The sequence below is a fragment of the Maniola jurtina genome, chromosome 5 (assembly GCF_905333055.1).
Source record: "Maniola jurtina chromosome 5, ilManJurt1.1, whole genome shotgun sequence".
Classification (NCBI taxonomy): domain Eukaryota; kingdom Metazoa; phylum Arthropoda; class Insecta; order Lepidoptera; family Nymphalidae; genus Maniola; species Maniola jurtina.
Genome location: NC_060033.1, coordinates 8,726,973 through 8,754,310, shown reverse-complemented (window position 1 = coordinate 8,754,310; position 27,338 = coordinate 8,726,973). Strand labels below are relative to the sequence as shown.

Here is a 27,338-nt window from a genome sequence, read left to right as displayed (position 1 = left end):
TTACCTATTTGGATCTACAAGATTGTACCTTAGATATTATGTTTAGAATAATTTATATACATATTAATTTATTAGAGTTTATTGTTTAAATATGCTTTCGACAGGACTCTCAGTTTTTAAACCACAGAAGTGTTGGTGGTCGCTTGACTGTACAGTTGTATTGTAGGGACCTAACTATGCTAATGTTTTACGGTGTCGTCGTCCTGCCTAACGGTACAGCCTCACCGACACTTCACGTTTATGTAAACGCGAGGATCTGGTCATTAAGCGAGGCATTAGCATTGCCCATGGATAATGGTATTTAAAAAAATAATATGATGGATTCCATTTTCTTCATAACTAGTCTAACTTATTATGAAAGACACATGTTACATAATACATATTACATAATATTACCTTACTAAAGAAGAAGAGCACAAAGGGATGGCGTGATGCGAAGGGCTTAGGTGATGGCAGCCATGTGCGCTCAGCCTTAAGTCTAGTCCTAGGTAGGTAGTTTACCATAAAACAATAAAAAGCTTGAGTAGTATCTGGAATGCCCCGCAGTTCGAGCTCTACACAAAATAAATCTTGCGTAACAATCTTCCTCACGATGGTCCCCGTCCTCGGAAAGTACGCGTGATGCATAAATTAAGCACTCGTAATACTTGGAAGAACACTAACACCAGTCAATTGCCTTCGACAGATTTATGCAGGGCAGTTTCTATTTATATATAGCATTATAATTCTTACGTAGTAAAAAATCAAGTATCTAAAGATTTCAGTAAGAACTTAAAATGCTTGTTTGAAACAAAGAACCTAAACAATTTAATCCTAAGAATTGTAGAAGTTTAATCTCTACTTGCAGCTGGACATGAGTCTCTTGTACGAATCGTCACAGAACACAAATACCTATACTAGGTACGAAGTACTTACCTATACGTCGTATATATCTTATAGTGTCTATACGAGCAGTTATCGTCGGAGTCACTTTGATCTTTGTTGTTGTCGTAAGACTAGACTATAGTAAGCTAATCATAGTAACAGCACAAATGGTACTTACGAGCCCTGATACAATTTGCCCAAGGCTGTTGTAACCTGGTTCCAAATTCATGAATGGTCGCAACTCTTGAGTAATAGACCTAAATGCGAATCTTCACAAGTAATGCGTATTATACCAACATCACGAACTTGCTATTCTTTGACAAATTCAAACAATTAGTCGTGACATTGCCTCACCATGTACCTACCCCATTATCATTTGAATTGCCCCTAAATGCTAAATTTGCTTAAGCATTTCACAAGCGTAGATACTAGACTTTTCTAGCTTCTTTGCATGTAGTTAGATATATTTTGGTTTTTGAAGCCTGGCTTCTGAAGCAAAACCTAAAGTTAATCACGCTTCCATATAAACATTAAAACTAGTCAGGTATATCTCTCTGTTACCATTAAAGGCTTAACGGCAGAACCGATCAAACTTTTTTACTAACGAAAAAAATAAGAAGTGTATTGAGATTTTCATACAAAAATACAAGCCTTTCTTACTATTCCAGTGGATTTTCCAAAAAAAAACCTTTCATAGGTACTTTTAAAACTTGTCCTGACCAAATTACGAACACAAAAAACAGCCAAATCGGTCGAGCTTGAGCAGTTCTCAAGTAGGGATACCTAAAGATATTTCAGACATTGTTTTAACCGTCAACTGTCTAACTACTGTTGGTCTACTGCTTTACAGAACAGACGAGTTTTTTAAGTATAGGTATATTTAGGTATACCTAGGTAGCCACGAACATTATGTACGTGAAGTCACGTGGTTTTGATAAGACAATGTCTACCTTGGCCGAAAGTCTGTGACATAGTTTTTGCTTGAGGTTTTTGCAATTTTCCAAATGAATTTGAAACTCCATTTTCAAAAAGACCTTGCGTCTGTAATTCATTTACGATTCATCAAAAGGCTTCATCCTTTTGATGAATCGTAAATGAATTACAGAAGCAAGATCTTTTCCATTGGAAAAGACATTCGATACATGTTGAAAAGAAGGAAAATGATTAACAGGATACTGTTAAATTTTTATTATTGCTATCAACATAGCTATACCTATATAAATTCTACCGATCCAAATCTATTCCTAATCAAGTTAACACTAAAATATAAAATTTAGCATATGCTGACGGAATCTTACGATAAATTCATTAAGTTGTTGGTACCTAAATATTAATCATATTATTTAATCAGTAACAATTTTTTTCTATAATATGGTGACAGTCTATGACCAATTTTATTTTAAACCACCAGGAAATAATAAAAAAAGATAATTTCCTGGTGTAGGTACGTAGGTGCTTACCATTGTCTTACTTAGCTTGTAATGTGGCTGATTATTTCTATGGTCTCAGCTAAAATATGGTAGCTATGTGATTGATTGAATTGAATCACCTTGATGGCTAGATATACTAAAACCTGCTGTTTTTATACATCGTGCATCGTACGAAATGTACTAATTATTAGTGAAAACGCGTTGAAAACCGCCAAAAATTAAAGAAGTTATAAACGATTGGATAGTAAAAATATACGAATTTTAGATATATACAATATATTTGAGACAAAGAAAAGGTAAAGTAGGTAAGATTTACAGTCCGAGAAATCTTTGGATTCTAAAAGCATTCTTAAATGGGACCAAACGAAAGTAGAAGAAATTATAATAGTTATGATCTACGTGGTTTCACGTATTGAGGTAAATTCACATACGTATGGCATACCATCACGTCCTGCATAATTGACATTTTGAACTTAGTTGGAGCCACTCTAATTTCACTTGTAAAGGCAGTCAGAGACTTACTTATTGCAGAATCATCACACTAATATTATAAAGCCGAAAGTTTGTATGTGTGTGTGTGTGTGTGTGTGTGCGTGTGTATGTTTGTTACTCCTTCACGCAAAAACTACCAGACGGATTTGGCTGAAAGGAATGGAGATAGATAATATCCTGGATTAGCACATAAGCTACTTTTTATCCCGGAAAATCAAAGCGTTTCCACGGGATTTCAAGAAACCTAAATCCACGCGGGCGAAGCCGCGGGCATCGGCTAGTAATATTATATTGCTGTGATTTTATATTTTGGTAACTATTTGAAATAAACCAAATGTTTCTATTATGTAGTTTTATGTATCAATATAATATGTATAATTTTATTATACAGTATTGTACTGTCTGTAACTGTGAAAAGGCGCCAAGACCTTAAAGCTTTAAATAAAGCAACAACCATCATTAATTGTACACCTAAGTACATAAATCTCATACAATAAAAAGAAAAGTTCTGATTCACTGACTGACACATCAAGGTCCAGCCCGAATTCTTAGACGAAGAAATTGCAGAGGTTTCCTTTATAACGTAGACATTTTTCTAGGATAACTAGGTAACAGGATTTAAATTTTTGCCGAGCGAAGCGGCTCGGGCAGTTGGATGCTTGTCCTTAAAGCCACAAGGACTTGAAGCCACGAGGAATGGAAATAGCTTAATACCCTAAATTAATCACATTACATATAATATTTTTATCCCGGGAAATCAAAGAGTTTTCAATTCCACGGGATTTTCAAAAAACCTACCTACACCGATGAAGTTGCGGGCATCAGCTAGCTGCTAGACAATTATAAAAAAAGAAAGGAGTCTAAAGGGTCTAGAATGACAATGTGAGTGGGTATGACTATAACGTCATGCAGCTTCTATATCAAATGCTTTTCGCTATACAAAGATCTAAAATTATCTTGTTATCAAATTACACCACCATTACATACTACCTATTTAAAATAATCATTGATAAGTTATGCTAATTTCTTAATATTTATTTATCTAGATATTAAGAAATTAGCAGACTTTTAGCAGATAAAACTCTATCTATCATAAAACATGGAGTAAACTTTTCCTAGACCGCAATACCTACTTTTAACTCTAATAAAGTCTTGTACGCGCTAATGAAACATAATGACAATATTATAATTTACCTGAGATCAAGTGTCGTGGGCGCAAGGACATGACGTCATGCCAGGCGCAACCATCTGTGCGGTTCGCGAGCTTGATTTCCGCACCTGTGGTGATCTGAGCTGATCGTGTACTAGAATGTTATTAGTACGACCTGACTGGCTTCGACTTATGTGCTACCCAGAAAAATGAGCAAGAGAAATTGTGATTACAGAGTCTATCATGGATTCGTAAACAGTGTAACTTTTCTCAGTTTTGTTATATTTACTCACTGTAGGCAGATTCCAAGTTCTGTCGCTATATTAGTATAATCTAATGAAAGTAAAGTCAAAAAATATAAGTATATCTACTTATGATACCATGAAGTTTACGATTCATCTAGAGTCTACAAGAAAAAAATTTATTTCTATGAAAACTCTAAATAATTTATCAATTAAAAGACGAATATAAATTTAAAAAAAACACCAAGGTTTATAACGGAACTTTTTCTTTAAAATCTAATGTAAGATTTTTTAAATTCTTTCATGTTCTGGATTTTTGGGGACGAATAGTGGTCCCATGCGATAACTATAATAATCATTATTGATATCATAAACGTATAATTATTTCCTAATCTAAGAAAATATTCTAGGGTCGTTGCTTGGGCTTGGTGTAAAGGTTTTGGTGCAACCTTTACACCTAGCACGCAAGAAGGGCACGCTGGACCTTGTACACAAGTCGTAAGTAGGCAGTAACCGTCAGACCTATTAAAACTTATCTGCAGTCTATCTATCCACGCCATTCGTGATTCGAATAGTTCGAAAGGTTATTAGGACCTGCTTGATATAATAGTTAGACCTTACACAAAATCTGCCTCTTAGGTTTTATTGTCTGATCTATTTGTTCATATTTTACACCATACACATTCTACAACTCAGGTAATGTCTATGTTTATTGGTCGTTCATACTTTTGCATTTTCCTTCAATATCATCATCAACCCATTATCGGCTTACTACTGAGTGCTGATTTTCTCTCAGAATGAGAAGGGTTTGGTCATTGACGCTAGCCAAGTGTGGCGCAGCACGATGGACCGACGATATAAAGCGGCTGGTCGGGAAGTGGCTGGATGAGGAAGGCTGAGGACCGGGTGTGATGGCGAAGGCCTATGTCCAACAGTGGACGTCCACAGGCTGATGATGATGATGAAGTGTGGATTGGCAGACTTCACAGACCTTGGAGAACTCTCAAGCAGGTTTCCTCACGATGTTTTCCTTCATCGCCCGTAGCGCCGTTTCTTAGCTAATAAGCTAATCATTTTTTAGTTTAATGTCTGTATCGTCTACGAATTTATCGAACATTCATATTTTGCAGTCTTTAAAGTTTTCCATCTTCATCCTTAATACCGTCTCTGATGTAACAACATCTACAGCTATGACTATTAACTGGGTATCTATTCTAAAGCTCTGATAGGAAGCGTTACAATCAAACCCTTACTCAATTACAGGCACAATGATTAATGTGTTCAGACAAAGGATAATAATTAGCACGCAGTTCATTACGAGGCAAGTCTCGTGCGGCGATGGGTATGGTATGCATGGCTTGCAAGCTGCCGGCCGGGAAGTTATTATGTAAGCACCATGAGAATGACGGATAGAGATTTATAAGGCATTGTAGATCTTGTACATAATAATTATATTATACTAGCAACTGCCCGAGGCTTTGCTTCCGTGGGAATTTCAAACTATCTGGCCGTATTCCTAGTCTACATAAAAAAACCTATTAGGGTTTGGGTTGGGCGTTGATGAGTCAGGTCGGTGTGTGAATCAGAGCTTTTCTTTCTATATTTGTAGTTAGGAAAGTGGTAATTTTTTGGAAGCAACTACTGTATTCTAGAATAGAATAGTATTTAAGTATGTAACTGAAAAAGTTATCAATTTTTTTCCAATTCAATAAATCCGTCCTTCTTCTTGATTAGGTACTCTTTGACCTTCAATTAAAGTAAATACTTTTATAAGTAAGTACCTCTCTAATTTTAGTTAAATAATTTAAGTGTTTCCTATTTCAGCCAAAACTTCGTAGTATTTTTATTTTGCGCCTCACGCGATTTGAAAACGCGAGGGTTTTTATTGTTCTCACTTAATTCTATTCGTACCTAATTATATTTTTAGAGATCCTTGGTACTTTATGGCTACTCATACATCACGGTCGAAGACTGCAAAGGAAATGCTAGAATCTATTAAATGCTATCTTGCATGCCAGATTCATCTACATTGTGCTCTATTAAGTTCAATTGTAGGCTGAACCTACAGTATGGTCTCTTGCCCTTAAGAGACCATACTGAGACGTGTGGCCTGGTTGTGACAACGCATATCAATCGATTGTGATTGTAAAGCAACGTAGACCCAAGTCGGTAACTGGATGGGTGACCGATTTAGAGGTCTGAATTTTGCCTTTTAGTTTCCTCCGTGCCTCGGAGACCATTAAACCATTGGTCCCGGTTATTATCGCTAACATCTGATAATAAATATAAATTAACCTAAGAGTCGAAATATCGTTCTTTTAGTCGAGCTGTATGCGGAAGGATCTGGGAATCAACCGCATTATATCCCAAGAGAACTACCATTATAGGATTAATGGAAAGGGGCCACGATCCTCAGTAATAAGGAATACGACTATAGGATGTATAGGCTGAACCTGCGCAGCGATTCCCATGCAGCATGCAAGCAGTATGAAAAGCAACTACCCATGAGTCTTGAGCTAGTTCTCGGTTTCCCATAGGTACTCGGCCATGTCCGTGTTGGCGAGAATTCAACAAAACGTCAGATTTGCTAATTCCAATGTATAATCCGTCCCTTGCATGTCGCATGTAAGCTGTCAAACGCGGGTCAGGCGCAGTGACCTTGAACTAACGTCCACGTGAAGTCACGAAGTTTTGAAGCATGTTTTGATACTCCGCCACAAGGTCGCTGCGACGGATCTTATTAACTAACCTTTAAAATATTTATAAGAATTAAACAAGTCTTAATTTCAATATTCAAATGAGCCCATGACTTAATTGATGTCATTTTCCAAATAGAGCAATAGCTAAGAGCCACTTAACTGATAATGAACTGATATTTTATTAAATACTGATTGTTTTATGATAAAAGTGTGGGTTTTTTTTAGCTATTGGCGCTTCATTTGGTAGCCACCTTCGCTCTATGATGAATGAAAATGAAAGAAATGAAAAATATTTATTTACCAAATACAAAGTCTTATACATTTTTTCTGTTTGAATGCATTGCTCTATAACTCTACATGAAACTACGTCTCTCGTCAGTGGTAAAGTAAATTAGTTTGACGATTCGAAAGCACTTATAAAAGTTTATTTGGTTTATTTAAAAGGGGCAGATGAACAAATTCCTGAAAAGCCGACAGCGAATTTGCGGTTCCTTTGATGCTGCAAATAAGTATTCATTTGCGGCGGTAATCACTTAACATCAGGTATCGCCTGTCCGTTTACTTACTATTTATAATATTTAAAAAGAATCCGGAATTCGTAACAAAGAATAAGTTCTACCTATCCACAATCGTCTACGGCTGGTGAGCTGAAGAACAAAACGGTGAAATTACACGAAATGAAATTTTATGGAGGAGCAAAAACTGAATAAAAGCGGAAAAAATAAACTTTACTGTAACAATACCTATACGTTTTGATCGAAATCACGAGATTAGCAGAGCTTAGGTTTAGGTCGTTTTGCTTGTAAATGAGTTCAAGTTCAGTGATCCAATCATGAGCTTTCGACTCAATTTCGGTTCAATTTTAGGGTGTTTTTGACTGTAAAAGATTTGTATGTATTCAGTGGGCCAAAAACGTCCGGATGAAAGAAAAAAAAACTGTTTTGTTCAGAAGTGTAATTTTACACCGTTGGGTATGCCAGCTCCTCATATTACATGATAAAATGAAAACTTTAGTTTTCTTAAATCTGTTCATTAAACTGTCTAAGAAGAATATAGGTAGGTAGTTAAAGACAAAATGACACGAAATATAATGTCCGCGTTAAAATGACAAACAATATGTCTAACAAAGCGTTAAGAGCAAACGAGGTAAAGTAATATACGAGTATGTTCTTAGGTATTAACTATATAGGTAGGTAAGTAATGGGTATTACTTATGCAGGTTCGACCTTGCTTAGAACAAGACGTGGTTTTCCTTTATTGGTCATCTCAAGTGACGTTAAGATGTAGATTACATTGTTATATTATGGCTGTTTACTTAACAAATATAATAGACTACAAAGTTATTTTATCAGGAACGTAGCTAGAGCGTCAGATACCTCTTGGGGATGTTAGAAATAGTCGAATTTCAACTTTTACATTTATCAGGAGTTAGTGATTGCGTTATGCCGTCAGGGCTTAACATCTCTTCGAGCCGCGAAGGAATCGAAAAGGTCAAATACGGACCTCTAAAATCGGTTATCCATCTAGTTACCGACTCGGATCAACGTTTCTTATCAATCGCAATCGATTGATGTCACGTTGTCACAACTAGCTAGGCTTACACGTCGCTTGCTACAGGCTGTAGGCACGGGTTTATAGGTTCATATTTCTGTAAAAAAAATTGAGCAGGTTCCTACCTACGTTCTCTACCATCTTCTAACATAAGTACCTTAATTAGGTAATTAGGAATGAGTCAAAGATAGCATTTCAACTTTAAATGCCTCTCATCGTTATCATAATCATCATGATCAACCCTTCGAAAGCTGAATACGGATCTATTTTCAGAATCAGAAGGTTATGGTCATAGTCTAGGACGCTGACCAAGTGCAGATTGGCATACTTCATACACCTTTGAGAACATTACGGAGAACTATCAAGCATGCATGTTTCTTCAAGATGTTTTGCTTTGCCGTTAAATCGAGTGTTTGTTGCTTATCACGCTCATAACTCTGAAAAATTAGAAATGCGTGCCCAGAATCAAACTCTGGGCCATCCAACTGGAAGGCCGACATTTTAACCACTAAGCTATCACCGATTTCTCTCCTCTTCAGTTGCGTTGAAATTATATTCAAACGCAAAACCTGTTGTCAATAATTAAGTATAATAATTAAAAACCTTGCAGATCTTGGACTCGATAGCATAAACATTACGTTATCATTTTCTTAACTCACATTATTATCCTTCCATGTACACTCACGTACATTTGTACATCAATACGTGCAATTCATTGTCAAGCGTCCAAAGCTGTTATACAAATGGAGGCTTTGCAATATGAATACTAAATATCAAACGAACAATAACCCGACCGAATCCATTTGACTATTTGAATTGTTGTGACGTCTCGGATATGAAGTTTATTGTTATGTTTATGACGATAGTAGCTTAATATGAGCTTAATAGTTACTGAAGCTTTTGATGCCAAGTAATTAATTCAACCAATAGGTATCTTACTTTGCTCAAAGACTCAACTCCAAATATGCTTCTCAATAATTAATTCTATTTACATTGCTGTCAAAGAGCTCACATCAGGTTTTTTGCTAGTTCAGTAATCATTATTTTTGAAGTATAGATGTAAAAACTAAACTAATGTTAATATCTAATAGTTAATTTACAAATTATAAAATTTAACTTTTGATACAATATGTACCTACCTTAATTTGAAAATCCAAAACCAAAGACCTAAGTCATTGTCATTTCATAGTTAGGTCTTTAGTGAGTTTTCACTTCTGTCGGCACTGACTGCCAAATTTTTTTTATTGTCTTGACCGCACCAGTGAAATAAATAAGCACTTAAATAGATAAATACTTAATTCTCATTCGTTACATACAATTCATTAAGTAATAATAAATAGTTAATGGTATCCGTATTCAACGGAAATCCAAGACTACCGAATTCAAACACAGAAAGCTCATTGTTTGTCAAAATGTCAGCCAATTTGCAACAATCTGCCACTGGCACGACGACGCTAAAATGTTACTTCTAAGTTCTTTTAATAAGATTTTCGTCTAATAAAAATTGATCAAGAGATTTGGTAACTACAATTTAATTTATTTAAGAGATGAAATTAACCGACATACGAGTAACTCAGCGAGTTGCAAGTTCGAAAAACCGGTAGCCGTTGGGGTTCTAAAGTGCTGGAATGGCGACCCCACGCTGGAAAGGTCAGACTTCCAATAGGTTAAGACGTCAAACGAGTCGTTAGGAGCCGCTGGAATCAGGCGGCGCAAGACCGTGGCCTGTGGAAATCCCTACAAGAGACCTATGTCCAGTGGATATCTATCGGTTACGATCTGTAGCATAAGTCTGGTATATCTATGGTAACAATGATGATTAGGATGAACCGAAATTGGTTTATAGAGTCATTTGGTACCTACAGTACTAGCTCATTATTAAGAACACACTGCCGTGAGATTTGGGCCTTTTTGTAAGATTTGGAATTTTATTAGTAACACTGACGACAGTTATCATTCTAAGCGTTTCTAAGTCCAATTAATTTTGCCTAATAAGACTGATAAACCTGTCATAGACCTGCAATAAGTATTTTTCATCGTTTATCTTATGTAGGTACATACATTTGCAGTGCGATCGAGCCAAGTATGTAGAGTTGTGGAGCGGTGCAAGGCCGCTCGGTCTCTCGCCTCGCCTCTCACGTCGTAACTGTTTAATAAAATATAGTTATTGAGACAAGTTTATAACAATAACTTCCTGTATTATTATTTGTTTCTGTACGTAAGTATTTAATCTTTAGGGGTATTAAATTTAGATTTCTGCTTGGACCTAATTTTTGTTACTAATACGCAATAGGGAAAACCTTATAAGTTATAGTACAATATCACAATATTTTACATTAAGTATTGCATATTGATATGATGGAAAACATGTTGCAGTATCTTCGTGACTGTAAATATTATAGGTAGATTATGAGGTAGATTATTATATACAAAATACCTATCTACATAATTATGTCGTCATATTGTGATGACTTTTGTAATGACAACTAACGTACTTAATCCCTAGGTATACACTATACATACTTAATATAATGTCATTTTGTTTGTTTAAAAGCGTATGTTCGACTCTGATGCATGAAATATTACTATAATATGCACTATCAATAATTTCGTCAGACTCGGTTCTTCGGATGAGCCTTGTAAAGGTAACATGCAGACACTTTAGAAGTACTATGTATTTGTTTAAATAGTGTATTCTATGCCAGCTGTGCAAAGTCGAAGCAAGTCATACTTTTGGTTCTCTATGAACATTGCATATAGTAAGTAAATATTATTATTTAAGAAAATAAGTATAATACATAAGTTAGTATATAAGTAAACTATAAACTATGATGAAAATATTCAATGTCAAATAAATACTTAGGTTGGTATTTATATTATGTAGGTACCTACCTACCTACCAATGTTATCAGCTTTGTGAAGAAAGTAAACGACAATTCACGTCTCAAGGTGAACACTTCTTACTAACTACGTATACTTAAAGCTGCCACTGCCAGATTAATTTGCATTCCATACAAAAACTACCTAAGTAGGTGGATATTTTTGTATAAATCATTAATTATATCTAAGCACTTTATGTTGAAAAGATTTTTTTACCTAGGTTGTAAAATACACACATTTTACCACTATCTCTCGCACAAACTATTCAGTTTAGATAAAAATGATATTAGAAACCTCATGGATTTGATGAAATTTTGAGTTTCAGTTCCAAGTATGGGGAACCCCCAAAAATTGTTTTTTTTTTCTATTTTTGTTGAAAATATAATGCGGTTCACAGAATACATATACATACCATGTTCAACAGTATAGTTTCGGAAAAAAGTGGCTGTGATATACGAACGGACAGACAGACAGACAGACAGACAGACAGACATGACGAATCTATAAGGGTTCCGTTTTTTGCCATTTCTCAGCACAACTCAACTCTGAATTCAGTTTTTTTTTTATTTTTTTTATTTAAAAACCGGTAGCAGTGGAACCGAACCACAAACGCAAGCCATACTCGATGAAGCTATTTTTATTGAGGTTTTGTTTCTATACGTGCAATAGCGATTGCTGCGGGTTAGGTATGATTTCAATCAGCTTGTTAATTCGATCTAAGTTACTGATAATAATAATTCCTTTCTATACCGGGGACAAAACGAATAATACTTTTATCTGTTAACATTAATTTACCAACAAGATCTTATAATATTACAAAAGTGATATTGTAATGACATTTAATTAACGGGTTTTTTGTTTTGTCAGCAACCAAAGAGATACTTAAATATGAGGAGCTGGTGAAAAAACGGTGCATCTAATTACATTTATGATCAAAATACTTACTTTTTTTTAAATCCTGACGTGTTTGGCCCACTGAATACAAATCTGAACCCATTTCCAACCAAAACGGCCTAAATAAAACTGTAGTGAAATTGAGTTCAAAGTTTATGGTTTCGAACACTGAATACAAACTTGAATTCATTTCCAAACGAAACGCCCTAAAAATGGGATATAACTGTGCTAAAATTGAATCCAAAGTTTGTAATTTACTTAGATCAAAACGGTATAAATTATAATAATTAGGTACTTCCAGTAGAATTTCAGAAAATTATTTATATAACAACAAGCGTTCATTCTTTTTTTGCTCCTCTCGAAGTATTTATTTCTTGCAATCACGCCGTTTTGTTTTTCATACTTTTAATCGCGAATTTTATAACTTTGTCCTTTCTGTAACCAATAATTATAAAGTTTAAATATCTTCGTCGACAGCTCATTAACAATTTGTGTCAGAAATGCTTTACATTCGCTTTCTCAAGGTCGTTGTATAAAGTGGACTGTAAGTAGGTATCACTTGCTATTTTTCTAGTACTGTTTACCTACTGTTCAATATTGTAGATAATAATTATTTATCATGCCCACCTAGATATCTACGGATAATGGCAAAGGCAGCAAAGGGTTGATGAATGAATGCCTGAATGGGTTAACAGCCTCAATAGCTCAACGGTTGACAAGCGGACTGAATTCCGAAAGATCGGTGGTTCAAACCCAATCCGTTACACTATAATTGTCGTACCCACTCCTACGAGTAGCACAAGCTTTACGCTTAATTGGAGGGAAATGGGAGTATAGGCCATGACTAATATTCTTTTATAAAAAAAAGTGATGATGATGATAGTGATGTAGTGGAAGTCGCGGGCAGCAGCTAGTTATTTCGCGAAGCTGTGGCATTAAAGGCGTTATCGTTTCCATCCAGGAAGCACAAAGGACCGCCGACCGGTATTATATAAATCTGATTCGCCCGACCTGTTTCGGAGATACGGTCAGAGAAAAGGACATTGTGGACAGCCCTGTTTTTCAACAGGTATTTCGGACCACTTTCGGACGATAATTATGTACGCTGTATTGTGTAAAGTTTACTATACATACTCCCTTTAGGCTCGTCGCCTTTTTCGTGTTTACATTTTTACAATCTTGAGCAAATAAATCGATTTAGACGGCTGACCGTTTTACTCATACACATAGAGATCCTTGCATCCAAGAAAATTACTACCCATATTATAAAATGCGAAAGTGTTTTTGTTTGATGATTGATTGGGTTGCTGGTTTTATGGTTTCTCCTTCAGTTACGCCACAACGGAGCAACGTATCGGCGCGATTTTTTCATGGATATAGTTAAAGACCAGCCCTGGGGAGAGTGACATGAGCTACTTTTATCCCGGAAAATCAAAGAGTTTCCTCAGAATTTTAAAAACTTAAATCCATGCGGACGAAGTCGCGGGCAACAGCTAGTGTCTCAATAAAGATCTGAAAAATTCCATTTGGAGAACGTCTTGAGCAGTGTCCACACTCCACAGCTACACGTAAAAATATTCAGATACCCAAGTAATAAATAAAAAAATGGGTTTTTGCTAAAACTGGATAACTTGTATATCAACACCTACTATTACTACTAGGTAGGCACTACTAACCTATCATTCGATTTGCGTGCCAATAAAATAAGCTTTAAATATTGAAACAAGTTTCTTCATTAAGTAAGTATGTTATTAGATAACAATGTAACCTGCAATGCGATTGTCAAATGCCGCAACTAAGGTCGTCGCCTACGAGCCGAATATTTCGAGTGAAGTTCAAGGGTGGTTTGACGAATAGGTAGCTGTACCTATGGTGATTGATACCTTGAACGCTGGGTTTTTACTAATATTTTCCTGCAATGTTAGTAAACTGACATTTCCAAATAATATTTATTACAGATAAAAAACCGGACATGTGCGAGTCAGACTCGCGTACCGAGGGTTCCGTACTCGGGTTATTCTTCCGACATTTTGCACGATAAATCAAAAACTATTATTATACATAAAAATAAATAAAAATCTACATCTGTCAAAGTTTAGCCTAAGTGGCCTAAACATGGCACCACTAAGGCCCTCTTGCACAAGAACAGTTAAATGTGAGTTAAACCGATTTAGTTTAGTGTAGTGCTGTAACTTTTGCTTAACCTCAGCCTACATAACGAAAATAAACGGGCATAATTCAGACAAATCAGGTTTGATTACGATAATTTACAAATAAATTAAGTAAACTTATTATAAAAGATTGTATGCCCCAAACCAAATTGACGCATATATTTTTACAAGATTTCTCGCCCATAGCTCCCATTGTAAAGTGTATCACATTTTACAAATTTATTGAGTCGTAAAACGAATACTTAGAGTGCTCAAAATAACCAGTTTGTATTTGAAAGGTCAATTTAATTCACACCCTAGACAAATGAAATATTTATATTATTTCACGGCAAGTAGGTAGTATTTATTATGGAATCGACATGGAATCAAGGAAATAACTAGATAGTAGCACAGGTAGTATAGTATACTAAGGAAGTAAAGTAGGTAATTATCATTTTTTTATCAGAGTTTCAGATAGAAAGCAATATGTTCACCTACGCCGTATCAGCGAAAGAGAATCTACGTAATGCTGTATTTTGAGAACCAGTTGTAATAAATTAGAATCAGAATGAAATATAGTGACATATTATACCTAATATATGTATAACCGATACTAAAAACTGTGATTTTATTAAGGATTTAATTAATGAGTTCTACCATAGATACGAAACCGGTGCTCTCAAAAATAAACACAGTGCCTACGAAATTCTATAAAATAAAACATAAATTAAAACGTCTATGTACTAAAATGTCCTAACCATAAATAAATGACGATACAAAAATGCAATTAAAAGAACCATACAAAATGCAAATTGCCGCTCAGACCTAATCCGTTTTAAAAGGTTTCGATATATTTTCGATTAACCATATATTCAGGGTCCCGTACCAAAATAGTAATGGTAAAATAGTATGATGCAACTACGCCCGTCTATCTGTCCGTGTGTCTGCCACAGCTGCTTACGTCAGTATTCAGTAACTTATTCCCTTGGAATGTTTGTCCAATCCTGATACTAAATGAAATATGTAATTCAAAAAAATATATTTTACATAGAATTGTAAAAAGGGGCCCAATTTTAAAGTGAGGTTACTAGATCAAGTGTGATATTATAATTCAAAAGACACTATAAAAGCACTTGCATATTCTAAAATGTTTATTTATTTTTGAGCCTTTAAGGTTGAGAGAGATTTATGTAAATATTACAGGAATCTCTAACTGGAACATTATTTAGAAATCAGAAATAAACTTTCAAAAACAAGCTTAGAGTAGCGGTCCCAAATAAAAAGGGTTTATTTTAAGATATTAGATTAATTCAACCAAAGATTAATGATATTATATCATGTTTATCTGCAAGCTACAGAACCCTCGGTGGACGAGATTACTAGGCTGTTTTTAGGGTTCCGTACCTCAAAAGGAAAAACGGAACCCTTATAGGATCACTTTGTTGTCTGTCTGTCTGTCCGTCCGTCCGTCCGTCGTGTCTGTCAAGAAAACCTATAGGGTACTTCCCGTTAACCTAGAATCATGAAATTTGGCAGGTAGCTCTTATAGCATTTAAAGGAATAAATCCGAAATCCGTGAATTTTGGGTTACATCATTAAACAAAAATGTGTTTAAATTTACATAGTAAGATTTATACCAAGTGGGGTATCATATGAAAGGGCCTTACCTGTACATTATAAAACAATAATATAATATATTAATAGTTTAATAGTTTTGATTTATCGTGCAAAATGTCGAAAAAAATACCCGAGTACGGAACCCTCAGCACGCGAGTCCAACTCGCACTTGGCCGGTTTTTTATTGTAATTTTCATGTAGGTACTCAGGTAACGCGGAAACATCGTCCCGAACCAAATAGGTCTCTGCCATATTGTTTATTTGCTTGAAATGTCAACATTTAAATAAGTAAATTAATAAGTGTAGGACGTTCATAAATTCATTGCTAGTCATTTTGCAGTAGGTTTTGAAAACATGTTTAGGGCTAATTTTTCAATCATCAAATAACTTTTATCTGAGAAATAAAGACATTTTGAGAGATTTCCTATACAAAATCTGTCAATTCAAATTTATTTCTCAGATAAAAGTTATTTGACGATTGAAAAATAGGCTCCTAATCAAAAATAATTTTGGTAGGTACCTACTCTTATAGTCAGAACCTTTTGTCTATGACTCTATATTGAAGAGTCACAACTCACAATGACACACTCTACTTTATTTCAATCCCAGATTTGAATCTAATCGCTGAATTCATTTTTTAAATTACTTAGTTGAAAAATTAAGAAATAAAAAATTCTAATAACACTTTTATTTTGAAACAAAATGGATGAATTTTTATCGTATCCGTTTGTATGAAATTAAATTCGCCTGTAAATAGTACTTAATTACACTAATATTATAAAAGCGAAAAATTGAAAGTATGGGTATATGTTTGTTTCTCCTTCACGCCACAATGACAGAACCGATTTGGCTGGAAATGGAGATAGCTTAGGTACCTACTTAGATAGTCTACGTTTTATCCTGGAAAAGAGTTCCAGTGTGATTTTTAAAAACCTATATCCACGCAGACGAAGTCGCGGGCATCATCTTGTTAATTATAAATAAGAACTGTTCATTGACTTCATTACCTAATTTGTTTAATATATTATTATGATCTTTCCAAAAGATAATTTGCATTCCGAATCCGAAACAAAATGTTACAACCGTAACTTCACGGAATTGTCGAGGGTGACAGTCGTTATTTAATGACCATAAAAATGCAAAAATACCTATAAATTATATTGAGTTAAATACGAAATAATATGGTTGTTTTATGACGCATGATACCTAGCTAGTTCTGGGTAATAGGCCTAATCGCTCAGACTATGTAACTTAATTGACTATTTTGATCGCAAGTTTAAAATTTTGCCAGCGTTTTCCGTTCATAATATGTTTTAGGTTCATATGATATTAAGTGTATCATACTTATTAAATGTATTTGATTCATAATGGGTCAAGTCTTCATCAAAATTGCTGTAAAAAAAGTTGAGCTCAGATATTTTGCTTTTAGTTATAGAGAGTACGTTTTTACGGATATATTTAGAACTGCTATAATTGAGATATTTAAATCGATATACTTATAAAAATAAAACAAAACATAGTACAAATTACAGTAAATATTAGAGATTTATGTAAGATCGTATTTTCATTGAGATTAGGATAATAAATTATTACACTCATTTATCATGATACAGTTATCATGTTTACGTTTACGGTCTGCTATTTTTTTAAGGAGTTCATTTATTGTCAAAACTGTTTTTTTTGCTTAATAAATATATTATTGCTATTTACCACGCCCAGAACGCCCACATTTTGAAAATACTTACATTTACTTGTGGCACACAACGCCACACGTTGAATTTTTTGAAAATACTTACTTCCAACGTTATTTTAATTTATCACCTTGGCGTGTGGAATGCAAATAATATAGCAGCGTGCGATGACAAAATGATAAATGGATTCATTGCATGGAGCCTGCCATTATTGGGCTATTTTATTATTTTCAATAGATATGTAACTCATTAGGCATAAACATAGCCCTATCTGTGGTATAAGTACTTTTTCTGATCTGACTGATAGGTATATCTTACCTACGTACTTGAGATACATAGTAATTATTTATTTTAGTATTATTTATTATCTTCATATATATGTATATATTATGAGCCGCTGGGGCACACATGTTTTGGAGTGGATACCACGTACCAACAAGTGCAGTGTGGGACGACCTCCAACCCGCTGGACTGATCATCTGAAAGGTAGGAAGGCTGGAAAGTAGTGAGAAGTGGGTGGATGAGATAGGCTGAGAACCTTGTGTGGTGGCGCGCTCTTGGGAAGGCATTTGTCCAGCAGTGGACGCAAACAGGCTGATTGATTGATTGATACTATCTATATATATATATATATATATATATATATATATATATATATATATATATATATATATAAAACCTACCTATTCTAAATCTTTCGACGACATTAGATCGTCAGACGATGAGATCAAAAGATGAAAGAATCTTTAAATATTCAAAACAAGGGTCTTGAGATTCTATGGTGTAGTTTAGGTTAACGGAGAGTAATAATATAACCACAGCTTAGATATTTATACCTGTACTTTTGGTTAAAATTTTAGCCTCGCTATGTCACTTGACATCCCAAACAGCGAACCTAGTTAAATCGAATAACATATTGCTTCTCTCGCTTCATCCTAATGAAGTGTAATTAGTTCGCACATAATTCAATAACGATTCAACAATGCTGGTTTGCCTTGACCGTATCTGTTATAAATGGTTTGACAGGTGAATTGGACAGCACCTGTGGATCTTAGGCCGATAAGAATAGAGATTGTTATGCAATGGCGAGGTTGCATGATCGTGATCGTTTTAAGATGCAAAAATTGACCGATTTAGTTGATTGTGCATAATGTTTTACTTGTCGGATTAGTCGCTGGTACTTGTTAGCTTAAGGTGTGAGACAATAGCTCGTAGGTAGGCCTGTAAGGAACATATTTTGGATCTTTAGCAATGATGAGTGGCATAATAAAAAATTACATCTTATTAAAAAAATGTAAGTAGTAAGTACCTACTCATGTGACTGCACAAAAATTCATATCGGTACGTAGTCATTCCTCCGCCCTATAGGGAGTTATTATTACGTATAAATAAAACCTTTTGCAACTATGGCATACTAACTATAATCATGTCGGTCACGTATAGGATAATAAGTCTAAAATTCCAAATTTAGCAAAAAAATTTAGACAAAAGGCCTTTGCCTAAAGGCTAAACTGCTTAACTTTTAAAATGTTGAAAACCTTGTTCTAGTTTGAGTAACAAAATAGGTAGATAGCTATTAAAGCCAGAGTCTTTAGACTTTTTACCTAATTCCTTTAAGTTTTACTAAATAGCTAACAAGTAATATTAAAGCGCATAAAATCCGCCAATTTCATTTTTTAAGAATTATATGAACCTAGTGACTCTCGCGCTTTTAAGACGAATCTAATAACGTATCATTTATCAAAATCGGTTGAGCCCTGGTAACGAGCGGGCATAGGAATGGACATACATACATATATACAGGTCAAACACATAACTCTTCTTTTGCCGCAGTCGGGTAAAAATAACTATAAGACACACATTATTTATGTCAATATTTAGATTTTCTTGTTCTCGGCTTAACTTACTATAGTTTGTCGTGTCAGTAACAATTTAGCTTGTCAAACCATTTGTTACTTGACCGTAACGAATGATATGGCAAGTGAATTGGTCAACACCGGTAGAACGTAAGTTTATAGGACCACAGGTTATATTACATTCATGCACCTATACTAGACTTACACCACCTGCATATAATATCTACCTAAATAATTTAGGCTTCATAATCTTACTAGCTATTGTCCGCGACTTCGTCCGCGTGATATAGGTACAGGGAGGAACAGAACGCTGGCAAAAACTTAGCGTTATTATTATATTACCTTAACACATTCCAATGCCAATAACCTCTAGCCTCAGTCAGATGTTTTATTTGGAATTGAAAATACAGGATTTTTTAATATGCTTGTGGTATCATATCAGTAATCATCAATTTTATCACCTGTCTTCGTTTTTGCTAGCGTTCTGCTTACACCATGTAATTTATAGCACATAGCAATCGAGGCTGATGTGGCTTTCTATGGCAGATTTATTTTCCACTTTCCACTCTATAATAACTATGTAATTAATGTTCTAACAAATTTTCGTATCATTTTATAGATTTATGATGCTAGAAGCAACCCTTTTATAGGTTACAATTGAATTCTACTTAACAAATCAGATAATACATTTGGGTAAAGTTCAGCATGGTAGCAAAATGTGACCTATCCAGCTATATTGAACCACTCCAAAAAAGTCTGTGGATGTTTAATTATAATTACATGTTGCAATAACCCACACGAAATGCACGAAATGTTAACTTTCCCGTTTACACATAACCTCTCAGGCAAGGTGACAGATAATGGGTCATTGGACCTTGCGCGTCCATTTAGGGGCTTCCACCATCTTGTCGAAATGTTTCCGTGGGTCCGTCCAATGCTAACATGTTTTCGATAAAAACTTGTCTTTTCGGTATATTTGTAGACTACGGATGTGAGCTCCTAAATAGCGAATTATCTCCGGTCATTTTTGAACTTCAAAGGTTACTAAAGACAAATTCAGTTCAACTCAGACGGTGTGACCTCATTAAAATTTCAGGAATTCCCGACAGTTAAGCCATGGGAAACAAAATTATTTCAATTACATGGATTCTTACATAAAAGTTTATATTACGATACGAAGGAGACCACGAGACTTTAATTAATTTTCCTAGAAATTTGCTCCCAGAAAAGTCCATTATTTGCTAAACTGTTACCTTACATTTTTCCGAACTCCCTGCGAGCAAATCTATACCTTCTTCAGCAACCTTAATTAAGACTAAGTACTTACGTTTATGGTAGGCACAAGGCACTATGTTTTTGTTACCAAATACGTTTACCGAAATTGGCGAAACCGAGTAACACGCTCAACACTGCTCAATATTTCAATGTTCGCTGGACAACTGTTGAATTTTAAGTATATGACGCCATTTTGCTTTGAAATAATTCATGAGGAACATAAATTGGATAAGTTTTTTTGTGTTTCTTGATACAAATTTTGAGAGCTCCTCTCAGCCAGAGCCAGTATGCGGATTCCGGTACCACTGTTAACAGTCCTGTTATTTAGCTATAATATAAAAAGAAACATTACTAAAATCAATGAGAAAAATATCAAAAATGCATTTTTCCAAGTTATATCCTATAAATCTATTTTCAAACATAAATGTTAGGAAAATGATCAAATTATATTGAATCAAAAATTTCATTTGCTCGAAAGAAAACGTGGCTGCAAATAATTCCACCCAATTTTAAATTTCCACTTACAAAATATAGATTTGTCTTCAGACTTGTTAAAAGCATTAGGTAGGTACATAGTACATAGGTCCCAACGACCTCTATGTACTTGAATGAAAGTGTCCCATATACTTCCACTAGATGGGACATTAACATTTGCAAATCGAACGAGGTTATACCTACCACCTTCGACCACCTACATGGTATGCCGTGTCCTTCAATAACGTCATCTTGTCTTCTGTAGGCGGTGTTCATGACGTCATCCATTGACCATTGTGAGTTGCCACCGTTATATTAGTGATTCATTCACTGAGGAAATTAATTACCACCTTAGCAAAAATTCTAAAGTCAATTCGAATATACGATTGCTCATTTAGCTCTTAGAAAGCTCATGATAACTTGGAAGACCAAAATTGCAAGCAAACTTTTGTTGGTCTAATGTTATTTTATAGAAAACCCGCAACTTTATCCGCGTGGATTCCATTTTTTGGGTTCCGTACCTCAAAAGGAAAAACGGAACCCTTATAGGATCACTTTGTTGTCTGTCTGTCTGTCTGTCTGTCTTTAATAATTGTATTAAAAATCCACAATCAATCAATCATTTATTTGCTGTAAATGCAGGTTCTATATTCTTAAGGAGGATATATATTATATCCTCCTTAATTTTTCAATTGTTTTAGGTAAGTAGGTATATAAAAATGTCGTACAAGGCTACAGTACCCTCATGTTAACGATGTTTATACTTTATAGTGTCTATATCTTCATATAAATTAAATTGCCTACGTTAATGCTTACAGATTACGCATTCAGTCTAAATGAACCGGTATGGTGGATAAACAACTTCATTGACCTGAAAACGCGAGCAAATTACAAAACTATAGGTGCTAGAATCGAGCCGGCAATACTAACAGGACTAGAAATGAATACTATTAAAAAGTTATCAAACCGCAGTATCCAATTTCAAGATCAATGCGGATGTGTAATCGCGGAAGAGTCTAGTAATTAAAACGAAGAATTTTTAGCGGTGCGGTGTGTAAAAAAACATAGACTTCTTATGGTGATATCAGATGGTTCATTCGAGTGGAATGTTCCCTGAGTTGAAATTTACTCAAAAAATTATTGTCTTCGTAATAAAACATAATAGACAATAAGAAATAATAATATTATATCTTTCAATACCATGATTAAGGTGATGAAACTAAATCGTGATCTCATCAGCTGATCCATCAAAAAATGCATTTGTAATAAGTAATAGCTAAATCTTCATCATCATCATTTACAAAATGTTTTTATATTATGTTTATACAAATTGTCTTTGCAATAAAAACATAGACATAGGCCATCTTCAGTATCTCGTTACGAGTAATAGGTTGATGAAACTATATCGCAAGCCGGATTACAAAATTATTGACCGTTCAAAAATGCAAAACATTAGTGAGGTATTCATGTTTAGAGATTATCATCTGGTACAGACATTGGCTCAGGGATGCACATGACTGATGATTTATCGACATCGATCAAAACCACATTTTTGACAGTCATGACATTTTAAAGGTACATCTGACAAGCTTACAATGTCCACAAATCAGTCTCTTTCAAAAGAAACAAAAATCTTTTGTACGAATTTCTGCTAACATGAAGTACCTAATGTTTTATTTATGGACAGATCACTTCATTCTTGTTGCTGTTTTGCTAAAATTTTATTGATGTCATTTTTATTATGTTGGCACTTATAATAGTTTACTTTAAAAGTCGTCTATGATGTAGGGTTATTTACTCAGGTTCGAAATAGGTAGGTATTTTATTTTCTGTAAATATATTTTCATCTCAGTTGTGCTATAGCACCGTCTCTTGCCCGTTAAAGAAAATGTTCAACTAAGTATTAGTTTTTTACACAATGACATTTTATAAAATGGATTTCCAATGATTAATGAACAGTGTGTGATGATCAGTCATACGGCATATTATAATGCAATCATTGTCTAGACTCTAGATGCATTTAGATACCTACTTCACCTACCTACCTATGTCACCTAGCTACCTACCTAGCAAATGTTTTATAAATAAGGTTATATTTTAAAAAGGCTATCTTCTTGTTTCAGAACATGATGCGGCTGCGCATCAGGTTATTGTTTTGACCAAAAGAGAAAGCGCTACTCATGTTTGGACACAGATTAAACAGGTAAGCATCCATTAATTAGTATCATTAGAAACTGTCTCATTTCAAACAAACAAAACATTCGAGTCAATCACTCCGTTAAATTCATAATATAACTCATTGGAATTGTCATCACATTATAGGCTTCCGAGTTGTGCCTCTATTCATGTACTAACTAGCTCTGAATAAACTTGATTCAGTTACCAACATTTACAGATAAATATATCGATGACACCGAAACCGTCGAGTTAGTCGATACCAATCGCCAAACGAGGTACCAAAACTCCGGTACCTCTGAAACCGATGTCCAATGAAACTGGTACCAAGGCAGAAACCGCGCAAGATAGCGATGGGGTAGCAAAAACCGAGACCAAAGGTACCGAACCCAAGGAGAAAGAGGGAAAACAGAGATCGGTGTCGTTTAATAGGGACGTACACGTGAAACGATTCGGTGAGTGGCGAATGGTCCGAATTTCGTTTGATATCCCTTGGGAGTCAATTTGTTTGCAATGGTATATTTGCCTTTTATATTATTACCTCTTAAAATGTGAAAGGAGGAGCTGGCGAAGAATTCGGTGTGATTACACTTCTAATCAAAATATTTTTCTTAAATCCTGATGATCCATTTCCAAACAAAACTGAGTCCAAAATTCGTGATTTCGATCAAAACGGTACAATAACTGTAAAGTTTCAAGCTTTCATTCAGTTCTTTGCTCCTCCTGTAATACTTTATTTCATTTCACACAATAATAAAACATTGAAATCAAATTATAGGTAGGTAACATAAACGTAACAACACTACCTGTTAACAATTGCAACTTAATTTGCAACTCGAAATATTAAAGTTTGCATATTGTTTGCGCAAACAAAATAAGAAAAATATATGAATATACGTATTTTCAAATAAATGATGGGTAGATCATGTTTATTTGAGCATGTATAAAATTTATTGAAGGTCATTTTATTACCGTCAAAGTGGTATTGTAGCGTTACATCACTATCTATGGTGTCCACTTTCCATGGAACTCGGAATCAGATTAGCTTATTACTAAATCAATATTATGTAATTCTGAATTCATAGCTTAGTAAAAATAAATTTCTCTTCTAATTTAATGCCTATTTTTGAATATTTTTGAATAAATATGAAGGGCCAGTTTAGTGTGATTTTGTAACATCTTAAAAAATTCCATAATATTCAGTTTCACAACTTTTCATCAAAGTTAGTTTTGTAATTGGCTAAATAATTATAATTGTTAAAAACAGAAAGGGCATTGAATTGAGCCGATTCTGAAGAGAATCATCGGCTTTGTAATTTGATTCAAGATTTCCTTAAAATTATTTTTAGGAATTTAGGTAAATAGGTAGTTGAAAAAATATCAGCGCTTAGCTTTATCTAAAAGTGTGTAGTTAAAATTTCAGGGCATTTATAAGAACATTGCAAATAAATAGACTTTTCCATTGTGCTGAGTCTCTGTAAGGGGTACCGACTAACCGACTAATTTTCATAATAATTGTATTTGGTAACATTTGGGGTGTATATAAACCAGCGTCAACTTAATATTTCTAGGTATTCAATTAATCATACTCGTTATAATAAATAGATGACTAACTTACCTATATTATGACTAATAGTTCTGTCTTTGTAGAATACTTGTGTTGTTTGTTTTTTTTCTTTATAGCATGATTTTGACCAACCATTTTCAATATGGATTATACAAAGCTTTTCAATCTGAAACTCTTTTTCAAAATATGTTAATAATCTTTACCTCCTGCTATAGTAAGTGTAAATGCTAACTTCAATGCCGCTGTGTAGTTAGTAAGGTCTGAATTATTTTTTTCTGCTATGTCTTCCACACTTACTACTAAGCTGTTTTTAATATTTTTTGAAGTTATTTTATTTTTTAATTCTAAAATAAATATACCCGTACCTACCTCGATTTTTTCCGTTAATTACATTGCAGGTAATGCATAGTCGATTAATTATTATTTAATATGGTAATATTTCTTATCATCAAGTTAAATCTGCTATCTAAAATGATTTATTACCATTTTGATAGAAACTTTCATTTTGCATCACTTGACGTGATTCGAAAGACAAAAAACCATTATTATCATCATTGCATCCACGATTACGATCTAACTCACGATCGTGATCGAAATGACCCTGATTCGAGTCATCTGTTTTTGCCCATCGTTGCCAAAATTCTTGTTATTTAATCGCTGGTTCGACTTACTTGCTTGTTACATTAGATGTTTTGAAAACTATCCATTTTCACTGTAACAAATGTAAAAATGACTACAGGCAAAGCCAGAAATACTACTATCCGTTCAAAACTAATAATTATTCATCTTGAGTTCTAAATGGAAAAGGATATTGGTGTAATTATAATAATTAAGTACATAACTTTTTCCTACCTACCTATTAGAAGACCTATTTAGAAGTTGACACCTTACTAAACATACATAATAATCCTAATAATGTTATAGTTTTAGTCGGTTATATAGTAATATCTTAGAAACTATGTGAAAATATTTGTTTAACTAATAGAATTGCAACAGTTCCTATTTTAAAATTCAGTTTAAGTTTTATTAGTTAGTTCAGTTCACGATTTGTACCTATTTATAGTTTGCATTTGCGCAAATACTCTATCTACAGCCACCCGTGCTGATACCGATCCATTGCGTAAGAGTTGCTTAGCTGCTACTGTCACATTTGTTCGAAATTGTAAGAAATTCTTATGTACTATTTATTTGCATGAGCAGGTTTCTTTATAGTTCGTCGACGACACTGACCTTTAATGCATTGAATTCTAGTAAAGACCTCCAAAGGACACTGTCCTCACAGTTCATACATAAAGATTATTAAGATTTATTATAAGATTAGATAGAATATTAAGTGTACTGAAAACTATTACTATGACCAAATCCTGGTTAATAAACTGTTATTCTGACCCAACCCTAGTAACGGACCGCCATTTTTAAAGCACGCTTGAAGGTATCACAAAGTGCGTAAACTCTGCGTCAATCTATGTGTGATCTGTGTCACTACGAGTATGTGTCAAGCAAACAAGCATACGAATTTGTCTTCACTTTTGGAAATACAATAGTATGAGCTTTGCATACCTACATCTGGAGTTTATAATATTTTTGTTCTAATATTATACAAGTGTAAATTAAAAATTTATAACACCCCCGACGATCCAAAGTATTTGAGTTTTCCTAAACATCATTTTCTAATAAATAATTATGTATTTAAGCAACGTCCATCTTGACAGCTTGACATTTGTCTATTGACATAATATTATGAACCTAACGGTTATCTAACCTTCTTTTCTACAAGAAAACTAGAAAAGAGCTGATAACTCTTAAACGGCGGAACCAATTTTTTTAGATTATAGCTAAGAACACTCTCGATCAAGCCACCTTTCAAACAAAAAAAACCAAATTAAAATCGGTTCATTCGTTTAGGCGCTACGATACCACAGACAGATACACAGATACACAGATACACAGACACACAGATACACACGTCAAACTTATAACACCCCTCTTTTTGGGTCGGGGGTTAAAAACTATAAGATGACAGCAACAAGTCGCCTAAACACATTAAAGTATTAATAAAAGCAAAGCGGTTGGCACGCTGGTGGTAATTATTATTTATTTATCAATGGATCGTGCATAAAAACTCCCATTAGTCCTTGGAATTAAATTCGACCGACATTGATGTTATCTGCGGTTTCTTACTTCTGCTTAATCGCTTGTATAATGAAAACCCCACCTACGAGATTAGCCTTTGTATTGGCGTTCTTACTTATAAAAAATATGCTTTATCACCTCAAGTCCGCTTTATTAATAAGTATTGATACAAATCTCGTGATATTTACAGCCGTAGTA

The 27,338-nt window shown here is 34.4% G+C and overlaps 1 protein-coding gene across 1 annotated transcript in view; it reads left to right on the top strand.

Annotated features, from left to right (window-relative positions):
* The window catches only part of LOC123865341, a 72,261-nt gene that overhangs the window by 6,275 nt on the left and 38,648 nt on the right, over window positions 1–27,338 (top strand). Inside the window, exons 2-3 of the mRNA XM_045906314.1 lie at window positions 23,389–23,468; window positions 23,661–23,895. Coding sequence (XP_045762270.1) covers window positions 23,748–23,895 — 148 coding nt within the window. The 5' untranslated portion in view covers window positions 23,389–23,468; window positions 23,661–23,747. The remainder of the gene's footprint in view (window positions 1–23,388; window positions 23,469–23,660; window positions 23,896–27,338) is intronic.